This window comes from Puntigrus tetrazona, chromosome 1, assembly GCF_018831695.1.
Source record: "Puntigrus tetrazona isolate hp1 chromosome 1, ASM1883169v1, whole genome shotgun sequence".
Taxonomy (NCBI): domain Eukaryota; kingdom Metazoa; phylum Chordata; class Actinopteri; order Cypriniformes; family Cyprinidae; genus Puntigrus; species Puntigrus tetrazona.
Genome location: NC_056699.1, coordinates 19700449 through 19713203, shown reverse-complemented (window position 1 = coordinate 19713203; position 12755 = coordinate 19700449). Strand labels below are relative to the sequence as shown.

Here is a 12755-nt window from a genome sequence, read left to right as displayed (position 1 = left end):
AATAAAAAAAATCTCAAAAAGACTGTATTTAATTGAAATAATGTAACAATTCGGAAATATTTACTTGCTAAATGCACTTTTTTTTAATTTATTTAGTTGAGCATTCTCATTTCCCTTATTTTTCTATTTAGATTATTTTATGCTTAATCTTTAAAAACACAAGTGTAGTGTTTCCATATTCACTCATACAATTCATTTTGTATTGTATTAAATAATAAAATAAATACCACATCTTCTTTTTTGCGCTAAGCTTCTGCAACAAGCAACAGGACATTGTCATTCATTCATGCTGCCACACATAATAGCCCCGGCCCACTCTAAAATCTTATTGGTCCAGAATTCTTTGCTTCATGCTGTACATTTAAATGTAAAACTTCATCCAATTGGTTGTAATCACGCTATGTTGGACAGCAATTTTCAGTCTTTTTGTGCAGACAAATGTCATGCCGCTGGAAACCTGTTCGGCCATAACCATCGTTTGTACCAAGCTGCAATTTAGAGACAATTTAGCATTTCCTTACCTAGAAATGCAACATATCTTTGCTCATTTGCTGGGTGCACCCTATATAATCAAGGTTGCGTTTTCTGTTATTTTGTACAATACAGTTACGAGACAAAGGCTGTAATACAGGGCAAGTATTGCATACGTTGACAAAGAAGAGTGCACAGAGATTGAGACATAAAGAAGAAGAGAATTCAATAGATGAGGGGGAAAAAGGCATAGAGTAGGTATGGAAGGGGAGAGAGGAAAGAAAACATTAGGGAGGGAGACCACTAGAGAGAAAGAGCGAGAGAGATTATTGGCAGAAGTGTCCAGTGCACTCAGCCCAGGAGCTGGGGGGAGGGGCTTCGGGATCAGGAGGTTGCTATAACAACTGCACCTTGGTGGTTCTCTCCCCCCATGCTTGCGCTCTCCCTCTCCCTCTCTCTCTCTCTCTCTCTCTCTCGCTCTCTCTCTCTCTCTCTCTCTCTCTCTCTCTCTCTCTCTCTCTCTCTCTAGTCACATGAAAGCATTACCGTCTGTCTGAAGAGCTCTTCTGTCTTTCCCTCCCTCCCTCTTGTATTTCTCTCCCTCCCTTTATCCGTGTGCTCTCCCACATGGTGACTGTGAAGAGAGCAGGAGAGGGAGTGTGTTTGTGTGAGCTACTGAACACTTTAATAGGCAGTGAAATGGAGAAAAACAAACATCAGCCTCCCCCCCGCACACACACACACACACACACACACACACACACACACACGCACGTATGCACAGACTTTCTCTCTCTTCCTGTCTCTACCTCTGCCGCGTGTTTTCTTAACCCTGCCATGCTAGTTAAGGCTTGGGGGAGGTTTTCTCGCCGTTCTTATCCTATTACGGTGGTTTTGAGCCAAATGCTGCTAGCTAGATGGGTCTCTGTCTGCAGCTTATGGCGTTGCTAGTTACGCCATCCTTACCTTACCGCTCGACCCCGGACGTCAGTGGAGATGTCTGCTGGAGGGGGTTGGTGCTAAACATACCTAATTACGCCTCACTTAGCATGCAGAGTCTTTGCAGGAAGATGATCATTATTGATATCAATCATGTGCCACTCTGAGAGGATGAGGATTCATCACGGACCAATGAGAAAAGGCTTAGCGAAATCATCCACAAATTTATAAGGCGTTGAGAGGACATTCTCATAGCAGAAAATGTTTGTCAGTACTATTTTCACTGGTAGTTATGGTTCCTTGTAATGTATTGTAATATAATTTAGACAAAATAACCATGAAAAAATTATATATAATTACCTATATTATATACTAATCTTTAGTAAATAATAGTATAAATTGACTGCAATTAGTAATATTTAGGTATTATAGTAATAATGGCAATATTATAAAGTGATGCTCTTTTTTTGTTGTTTTTATATTATTTTGTTGCATTTATTTTATATACCTTTTTATTTTTAGTTTTTATATATAATATTTATTATTGAATTTTTCATTTTATTTTATTTATTTTATGTTTGGATTTTTTATTTTTATTTTTTTTTAACCACTGGTGTTACTCCAAGCTAGTTTAACTCAGGTTACCTGTTCATAAACAAAGTGCAGCACTTTAACACTGCATCCACGAATGCAGCCGGTTTTATGTGCACCACATTGTTCTCGATTTCTGCCTTGATTTCTGTTTCTCTCTCTCCCCATCACTCACTCTCCCCATGTGAGTGACAGTCATCCTAATCGTCTTTATGGCATGATAAACGGCACGAATATTGACAGCCGTCGTGACAACGGTTGCCTTGACAACCCCCTTAGCTGTTGCACACGACAGAGGTGTAACAATGAAAGATGCAACCCCACACAGACAACATAAATGCAGGGGTCATATTTGAGCCTGTTACTGTAAAGCTTACAGTACATGCCATGTCTGTTAAGCATAGCCAGACGGTGCAAAAGTCTAATTGAGGTAGACTGCAGCAGAACATGTTTTGTATGTGTGTGTGTGCGCGCCTCATTTTATCCTGCTTATCTCCTTCTTTTGCATAAAGCTAGCCAGTAAACATCAGCCTTTCTTGTTTCCCATCATGATCTCGCTGTTCTTCTGGTCATGTAGGGAGAGACAGACTGAGGGAAAGAGATAGAAGGAGGGAGGGGGACTAGACGTATTGCCTCAGAGGAGACTCGGAGAGAAGATCCATGAATCTTGTTGTTTCAGAATCTCATTTCGCATGTTTCGGTGGAATGTGTGTGTGTGTGTGTGTGTGTGTGTGTGAGAGATTTGCACACACACACACACACCCAAGTCCACTGGGATAAGCGAAGAAGGTGGGTGGGATCCTGCTGTTGTGTATGGGGAGAATTTGTCGCTAATGTTCTTGCGGTTCATCTTCATCACCAGGTTTACGCACACATTTTGCTTCTGTAATTAACACACCGTTAAATGTGTTCACTGTGAGAGTCATTAGCACAAACTGAAAGATGAGGAGAGATGATGGGAAATGCTTTTCACCTTCTTTTCTATCCTCACCTCTCAGGAGGCATCTATCACTCTTTCCCTTCAATATTTGCCGTTGTTCATTCCCCACCACACTGCCCTGCAATAGCGACACGGAAGGGACCGTCTGCAAAGTGCCACAACTGAATGTTAAGAGAATCATTTGTGGATTAACTGGAGAAACGCTTAAACTCACATTATGACTTTTGTTTATTTGTGGTTTATTTTGCCAATATGTAATGCTATTTAATGACATTTTTAAGGTTTTTCTGCAGTCCCTAACCTCTGTTGGCTTGTACATGTGTGTTACTGTCTAGCATGCTTGTGTTGAGCAGCTTAGACACAGCTTAATGGCTGAGACAAATTAAGCAGAAGAGCATTGTGGGATAAAAGTGTGTCCATGTGTGAACAATGAAACTCTGTTTGTTTTGCAACCGATTCCCTCCCCTTATTCTCTCTCTTTTCTCTCTCGATGTAATTGTGAAGTGATAACTGATGCTCATCACCTTTTCCCTCCTATCAGTGACTCTCTGTGCAGTGAGAATTCTTATGTTTGTCTAAGTGTGCGGTGCCAGTAAAGCAGATATGTGCAAAACTGCTTATTTTCAAAACAGACAAGCTAGTCGGCTAGTTCTACAGCTAGTCAATGGGTAGCCTTTCATAATTAGGTTGGTTAACAGTTCCCAGGAAACTGATCAAACAGTCAAGATACATAGTTTTTGCTGAAAAATAAGTTATGGACTGTTTGACATCACAGGTTGGTTCTAACTCATTGGCGGATCTGATAGCTACCTATTGCTCATTCGAGTAGACTGAGTTTGATCCGTATATAGTTATTTAGTTCTTACATAGTGTCAAGTGGAAGAACCTTTTTGTCTTTTTTTTTTTTTTTAATGAGGTCCCAAACATCTGTACAGATTATTGAAAACCAGCACTGGAATTGGTGTAGGCAGTTTGTGTTGATCAAAATACCTACCCTCATTTGACATCAAGACAACACCTCAGTGAAAGATCTTCTGTATTATCAGATAAAAAATTTTAACACATGTATACATAACCACAATGACAATTATTGGCAGAAAACTTGTGCTGTTGTGAAGTGTTTCTGATAGAGAGAATATATTACCTATGTAAATTTTGGCATTCTGGACTAGAAACCACTCTGACGTGCTTCTGCTCTGAAATGTAAATAATGGTTTGAATAGTACCAGGCCTGACTATTAATATGCTGAAAACTGCTTCACTGGGTAGCAATACAAGATGGTGTGATGACAAAAATATTCGGAAAAAGTGTTGTCCTTTACACGTTTTCATATTGACCTGAAGAGATCTTCTAACCATTGTTCTCTCTTTCATTCTTCTTACAGCTTCAGGAGACAGTGAAGAGGAAATTGGACAGTGCCCGGTCTCCTTTAAATGGTGACCAAAATGGCCTCAGTGATGGGAGTTATTCTCCCACTACAAAGAGACTCCGTAAGGAAGGATGCACTGGAATGGACTCTCTTGGTAGCCTCCCGCCCATTTCCCCGCTTCATTCAATGGACATCAAACCCACCTTGCCTTCGGGCAACAACAGTGCCTCCTCAAACAATGGAACCGGCAACGGCAATGCTGGTACAAACCATATTACTGGACGACCTGAGGATTTAGGCAAAAATGGTGGAATGCCTGATATAAAACTGAACGGTTCATTGGAATTGGAAGATGGCTTTAGCCTACTAAAGGACATGAAACAAGAGCCTTTAGACGACGGTGGTGGAATAGAGTCCTCGGAAACATCGCTTTCAAATCAGAACAAGCTATTCTCTGACATCAATCTGAATGACCAGGAATGGCAGGAACTGATTGATGAGTTGGCCAACACAGTGCCTGAAGACGACATGCACGACCTCTTCAACGAGGACTTTGAGGAGAAAAAGGAGGTGAGCGACTTCACACGGGCCACAACCGAACAAACGCAGCTTGCACAAGACCCAGCACCTAACTCTGTAGCTACGGCACCTAACAGTACACCACAAACGCAGAGTGGACAGATGCCCATGGGGTCACCTCAGGTGCGACCATCTTCCTCTGGTCCCCCGTTTGCAACTGCTGCCAATGGGACACCACCCCAGCAACCTTTGCAGCAGTCACCAGCAGTTGGAATGCCATCAGGATCGCCCGCTAACTGCGTGGCACGTTCTCCGCAAACACCCACCCAAGCGCAGACCCAGGCTTCAAGGCCCGGGAATGGATTTATGATGAATGCAGGTCCTGGCGTTGGTCCAGTGGCATCAACTCCAGTAACAGGAGGTGGTCCTGGATCAGGAGCAACAGGAGGAGGTGTTCCAGTCCCGCCCACATCTGAACTTTCACCGGCCGAGCAGCTGAAACAAATGGCTGCTCAGCAGCAGCAGCGTGCCAAACTTATCCAACAAAAACACCAACAGCAGTCCCAGGCAGCAAACTGGTCGCCTGCAGGAGCACCAACAAGCCCGTACAGTGGACCCTTTAACCAAGACAAACCAAATAGCCCCATGATGTATACGCAGGCTTTTAGTGCTAGCAACACAATGGGGCCAAAAACACCAAGCATGAACAACTACCTCCCACAGAACCACATGAACATGCTCAACCAGCAACAGCAGCAGCAGCAACCTAATAACTTGGCTGCCCAAAACAACCTCAATAAGCAGCTCTCTTATAGCAACACCAAGCCGCTGACTCATTTCAGTGGAGTAGACCACATGAGTCAGCGGATGACGCCACCCATGGCCAATCAAGCCAAAAACCCAATGATGCCCTACATGCAGGGCTCCGGGGGTGGGCCACCACAAGCTCCAGGTCCAATGCCCAACCAGTCAGCCCATTTAAGTGAAGAACAGAAGAGGATGATGATGATAAAGCAAAAAGCGCTGAGTCAAGGCATACCATATGGCTCTATGCAGCAGCATGTACAGGTAAGATCCTTGATTTTTATTTATGTGTTATGGCGCTATGTTATGGAGAGCTACAATTTGATATTTGAATGGAACATTTCATGCATCAGGACAGCAGTTGTGAATTGGATCTTTGAGATTTTTGTGGTCAGATAGTTATTGTTACAGTGGAGCTGTCCGCTTTAGGGTTACATCCACAATTCTCGACTTACTGTATCTTCATTAGTCTGTTCTTGGGACCAACACAGTGGTTTTACATTTTTTTGTTTGAGGCACTTGCCAGCTTTTTTTAAATGTGTTGTGATCTGATTAGGCGGTTTTTCGGAAGAGAAGCCAGGGTATGCAAGTATGTATGTAAGTGACAAATTAAAAAAATTAAAAGCTTTATTTCCAGCATTGATAAAGTAATTAATTAAATAACTAAAAATATAAAGTCTTTCATTTGTATAAACCTTTTTAATTTGGTTTCACCCAAAAACTCCATTGATCTTCTTGCAGTCTGTTTATTGATTGTCAGGTGCATATAACTCACCAGTCTAAATGCACTATTATGTGTGTGTTTTCTATATAGCTAGTCATTCATGAAGACTTAGACTGGAGGACCTAAATCATTCTGTTATTGTGGTGTATTCTACTCCCAATAAACCCACCTCAAAACACATTAAAAAATCAGACCTGTGATTGGTTGCTTTAACGTGCCAGTTAGATGGCTCGTCTTGTTTAAGTGGATGTTATAAAATAATACAATTGAGAAATTTTACACACAATTCTGGCTATGCAAGACCAAAAGCTAACTCTTAATCATTCAGATAAAGCTTCAGCATCGGGCAGTTTGCCTAGAGACACGCTAAGAGTCGAACCGATAAGTCCTCACCCATAACTCTGGATTTTATGCCTGTGTTGTGCAGTGGGACAGTAATGGTTCCTGTTGCCCTGAGCAACAGCTAGCTCTTGGAATAGGAAATCGACACTCTGTAATATATTTATGCCTATGCGCCAACCTCCGATGTCCCCGTGGCCACCAAAATCCCTTTCCCTCATCCTTTCCTTGAAATAAAGAGCAAATGGCGACACTAAAAGAAAAGAGAAGCTCTTCTTTCAGTGTCAGGAATTGATAGGATTTTGAAATGACTCATTATAGTTCACTTAAATGTCACTGCCAGTTGCTCATTGGTCGTAACAACTGGCCTTCAGTCCACAGCTAATGAGAAGTGTGAAATTTGTTGCATGATTATCTAACACAGTTCCTCAGTTAGACGGTTTACATGAAGAAGTCAGCCAAGAGTGCTAGAATGCCTTTTGTAATTGGTGGGGTGCTGGTGGTGGTCTCAGTTACTGAAGAGGTCTCGAGTCTGCTAGCTTCTGAACTGTAAATTATTCTCATTAATGGTGACATCCTCAGCCCCTCCCAAGCTCCCTCTCTCTCTCCTCCTTTCATTTTATCCATCTGTTCATTGGGTCCTGTAGCTCTTGCTCTGAGATTAGATATTCCTCCACCCCTTTTCCTCTCTTTTTTTTCTTCTCCTGCATCTCCCATGTCCCCCCTCCCTTCCCTTTTTCTCTCTCCTCAGAAGCAATAAAGGGGTAGATTTATGATGGTTGGTTCTTTTGCAGCCTGAAGAAAATGCAGCAGAAGAGCAAAACAAGGTAGAGAGGAAGAAAAAGAGAGAATTATGTGAAAAAGCAGAATTAAGGTAGACGATAAGTAAAAGATGGTATGAATTATGGAAAGGGTGTAAAAGAAATCAAAGACTAAATGCGAGGAAGGTACTATGAAAGAGAATAGAGTATGAAAAAGAGAAATTTGTGCTCTTTTGTAATTTCCTTCCTTCTAAATACGCTATTGACATTATTTTTTCCTTTTAATTGGTATGCTATCGTTGCTCTATGTACATTTCCACACACAAATTCTGCTTGCATTGCTTTGGATGTAGTAGATACAATCCTGACAAACATTTGCTAATTCTTCACATCATGTTTTCTCAGCCACCTAAGACCAGCCAGACTGGTGTCTTCATCGCTAATGCTAATTTTTGTTTTGCCTGAGGTCTGCATTTCAGAATTACTTTTTTGCTTCCTTTTAGCACAGCATCATCTCCCGTTCTTGTAGTTATTACTGGTAAATGTTGTTACACACAAATTAGAACTATAATCGACATGCAGTGAAGGGGCTAGCAAAATATTTAAGATTTGTGTCAGCAAACCAAAAGATGTTAGCTTAGCTCAGGGGCTACATTCAGGCAATTTGCATGCAATATGCATGTTTCTCATAATATGAAGTTTACACATTTTTTATGTCCCTTTTGTCCATAGAGAATAGGTAAAGCATTATACGTGTGCAGATCTCTACTATAGAAAAATCAATGACAAATCCCTCCACATGCGTTTTGTAAATTAGTTGCTCCATTGCATAAAATGAATTCCTGGGCGTAAAAGATTGAGAACAAACTGAAAATCTGAAATTTAAAATACAGTGAGGGGGAAAAAAAGTGTTCAATGTTTTTGAAAAATTTCACTCAAAATTTTCACTCAATTCACAATGACTCTTATTTACAGTTGAGGATTTTTTTTTTTTTTTTTTTTGATTGGGTAATGGATTTTGAATTTAGCATCTTATTGGATCTTTCATCTGGAGTATAGACAGGCCATAAGGTTATTGATTTAAAGAGTGTTGGATGCTTCAGATGGGGGTGGAATTGCAATTAGAAATATTTATGGTTGCTTATAAAGGTAAAGACATTCAGTGAAAGCTTTCTCTCAATGGCTTCCTTGAACACACATTCATAGAGATCAGAACACTTGTAGTTGTTTGGTTTTCTGTTTCGCCTTTTCTTTTTTTCATACACAGGTGGCTAAATGGATGAGTTTGCATAATCTTATTAGCGTGCGATTATGAAACTTTAGCACGGTCCTTAAAAGCTTGTTAGTCAGGCTTTGATTGTCACTCCATGCCATTTTGCATATCGCTGTGACGGCTGTAATTTATTTGTGGCTGATCAAAAGGAAAGAAGGGGGAAATGATATGGTGGGCTTTGTTTGTGTAAGTGTGTACTAGGGCCAATGTCAATGTAAAGCTTGTGTGTGACCTAATAGATACTTAGCGGCTTCGAATATTAACAGTAGGGTTGCCTAATGGGCAGTTAGCCTCTCAGGCACTCTGCTGTGACAAGAGTGATGTTTTACCTCTTGGAGAGTTGCTAGATGTTTGCTTACTAGGTGGTTTTCAGGGTATTACTAAGCAATTTATGTGGTGTTCTGCGAGGCACATTGCTAGGGTGTTGTGAGAGATTGCTAGGTCTTGGGCTGGTGGTTGTTAGTGTATTAGGAATTGTTACTAGGGTGTTACTATGAGAATTCTAAGTCTTCAGAGTAGTTTTTACTGCATTTCTTGGGTGTTGTGGGTGTTTGCCAAGACACCACCTAGCGAGGGCGTTACTTTTTGTTTTCTAAGGTGTTTGTGGTTTTAGCACATTGCTAGGTGGTTGTGTGTTGTATGCAGTTGATGGGTCGTTACAAGGCCGATTCTAAAGCTGCCATCACATCCACTATTTTTCACAGAATTCATAAATTGGTTAAAATGTGATGACAGATGATTTCCCAAAGCAGATTTTGGAACCGGTTAAAACTTAAAGATAATTTGCCAAGTTATCCAGCAGAAATCCACTTGGTTTGAAAATGGCATCATTCATCACATTCAGCATTATTGAGAGTAAGCAATGGACCTTTTTTGTCTGTGTAATCTCGTTGATGTTAAACATTGAGAGGGCTAGGTGGTCGCTAAATGTTTGCTTACTAAGTGGTTGCTAGCATATCTAGACTATTTATACTTAGATACCACATTCAGCCGCTCCTGACATTTCGAAGCCTCTGCCATCTTGGAGCGGTCACATGTCACCAACAGTAAAAAGTTACTGTTTTCCAAGATGCCAAGCAGCACCTCATTGTAAAACCGTAGATTCACATTCTACCTGCTCTTAAGTGTTCACGGACTGGTCTAATACAGCAGACTTGTATCTATGTTTATTTATCTTTATGGTTGCTACAGTTTTTTTAGGTAGTTGCTAAGACATTAATGTGCAGGTTTTAAGTTGTCTAAAGCAGTTTTTAACACATTGCTATTTGAAGATGATGCATAGGCCCATAGCTGATTGATAGATGGGTGGTTGTTAGGGCATTTTATTATATGAAAAGATTCTAAGATATTCTAAGATTTTATTTTTAGCACATTACTGTGTTGTGAAACTGAACACAATTTTGTGTAGCTCATCAGTGATCTGTGCTGTTAACTGCCGTGTCCATTTGAAAACTGGTGATGTAGATTTACAGCCAGTGAAGGAATCGACTCTACTGATGCGATGCGCTTGACTGTAGGATGCGATATAAAGGTACCTGGTACTTAGTAGCTGGAGTGTTGCTAGGGTGTCACTGTGCAGGTATTAAAATTTTATGGTTTTTAAAATGACATTGATAAAGTCTGAGATTGCTATAGTAGGGCTTAGTTAAGTGTTTTTGTGTGTAGTTGGTTTGTGTGTATGTTTGCTTACTGGGTGGTTGCCAGGGTGTTACCATGCAATTGCCATACAAGATGTTCTGGGGTAATTGCTAAGGCTTTAGAGGTGGTTACTCTCTCAAAAATGCCTGTGCCTGAACTAAAGCGTAGCCTCTCTTTCAATGTTTAGTAGATTTTTTGCTCTTTTGTTTATCACACCAAGCCAAAATGATACGTCTGAACACTTTGAATGTAATAGCATTCCTCTCTTCAGGTATCATTTAGGTTCGTAGCACCAGCACATGGGTCGAATTACAAGCCAGGGTTAGCAGGTTCCTTCAAATCCTGAAGCCAAAGTATGAGCAATTGCGATGTTTGCTTTAGCAAGCACCACTAAGAAAAACACTGTATGGTTCTTTTTTTCACAGTGACACAGAAAGACGGTATTGTGATATCTCCATCTTATCTTTAGAGTTAAAAGTTCATTCATATGGCTAGCATATGCTGACACATGCAACTGGAGTTCTGCCTGTATTACGGTCATCTTTCATTTGCCACGGAAGCGCAGAGTCTTGTGGAATAAGACCTAAACAGTGGAGAAATTCAGAGATTTAGAGAAATTCATAATTCAGAGAAATCATAAAAAGACCACCCTACTGCTCTTGTCCTCTCCCCTTCCCCCACCTCTCTTTATTCACAGGAAGGAGAGGTATTGCTTTCCTTCAAACCCCCTCCTCATCAGACACTCTCTTTCTCACACACACACACACACACATCAGGGATTGAGCCGAGCCGCTCTCAGATCCTGCAGGAGTGAGGACGGGAGGAAAGAGTGGTGGGGGCTGAAGCACACCGCACTCGTTGTATCCTTGACAACACAGACACCAGACAAAACCACCACCGACCGTCGATGTGCCGCCTAAACAAAGGCATTTGTGTGCACTTGTGTGTGTCAACAAGGAAAGAGGGCAGATACAGCGATGGAGCGTTATTTTAGCAACTAGTTGTATAAAGAGTTTGTAAACACACACGCACATACAATTCCCAGTTGTGGCAATATTTTCTCCACTTGACATCCCATAATGATGTATGTTTATCTATTGCGTATTCACAGGGGGCCTCTAGTCAACATCTCTGCACTGAACTATATTGACACAGCCATGAATGAGCTACAGAAACAGTGTCCGCATAGATACTATAGTGGCTGTCTTTGGGTTAAAGCTTATGGCTGAGTAGAATAAGCCAAGTCTAGCTAATGCTGAAGTTGGTTGGTTAAGGTTAAGAGATATTATATGAAGCTGATGTTAATCTTTGTTGATTTGAAACTACATGTTTCCAGTTTGGTCTATTCGTGCTCCTATTTTAATCATTTACATTTGACACTAACTATTAGTCAAGGAATGGGTCCTGATGGCCTTGCAGCCGCTTTTATTTTATTAATTCTCTACTATTTTCAATTATTTAATTGTTATAAATGTTTAGTTTGGATATTTGTAGCAGTGTGTGTGTGTGTGTGTGTGTGTGTGTGTGTGTGTGTGTGTGTGTATATATATATATATATATATATATATATATATATATATATATATATATATAATATAATTTTACTTTATCAAGACTTAATATAATTTGTATTAATTCCTGTGATTTATTTATTCATTTATAATATGTTATAATTGTGTTGTCATAATTAATGTATATATTTAATGTGTATTTATTTGCAGTGTGTATCTTTCTATTGCAATATTTTAAGCATTTTATATATTTTAAGATTATTTATTGACTCTTTTTAATGTTGTTGTTGTAATAGTCACACAATAATCAAAATATTCAGTTGAATCTTTAGAGTATTCCCCCTTAAACCATGCACATGCAGCCGTACAAACATTTCTGGATATTGTGCAATACGATTGTCAGAACACTGAAAATGTGTAGCTGCTTGCTAAATATGTTCATACAGTTGCTCTGATTTGAGGCCCTATTAACATTCAGATCAAATTTGATATGTGGGTGCACTTACATTTTTCGTGGTAAATAACGTAAAAAATATGGCATTGAGACATCATGTCTTAAAAGCAGTAATTGCAACTACAGTGCCAAAAGTGACCGGTGCGCCATAAGTGCTGCAGTGCATATGCGGAAGAATCTAAGAGAAACCTCCAAGAAATGTGTTTATTGTCAACAAGCGTGCAACATGAATTTAGTATTAAAACAAGGCCTAGTAATTGTTTTTTGAGATTCACTCCCGGCACCTGCTGTGAATGCATCTTAAGCTGCAGGTACGTTCTGGTTATATTGCACTGCAATACCTGTGTGAGCTGACTGTAGTGTGTGTGTGTGTGTGTGTGTGTGTGTGTGTGTGTGTGTGTGTGTGTGTGTGTGTGTGTGT

General features: G+C 40.3%; 1 protein-coding gene across 1 annotated transcript in view; it reads left to right on the top strand.

The window, feature by feature from the left end:
• maml3 (mastermind-like transcriptional coactivator 3) overlaps window positions 1-12755 on the top strand; it is a 92260-nt gene that overhangs the window by 44153 nt on the left and 35352 nt on the right. The window contains exon 2 of the mRNA XM_043251226.1: window positions 4327-5898. Within this exon, the coding sequence (XP_043107161.1) occupies window positions 4327-5898 (1572 nt within the window). The remainder of the gene's footprint in view (window positions 1-4326; window positions 5899-12755) is intronic.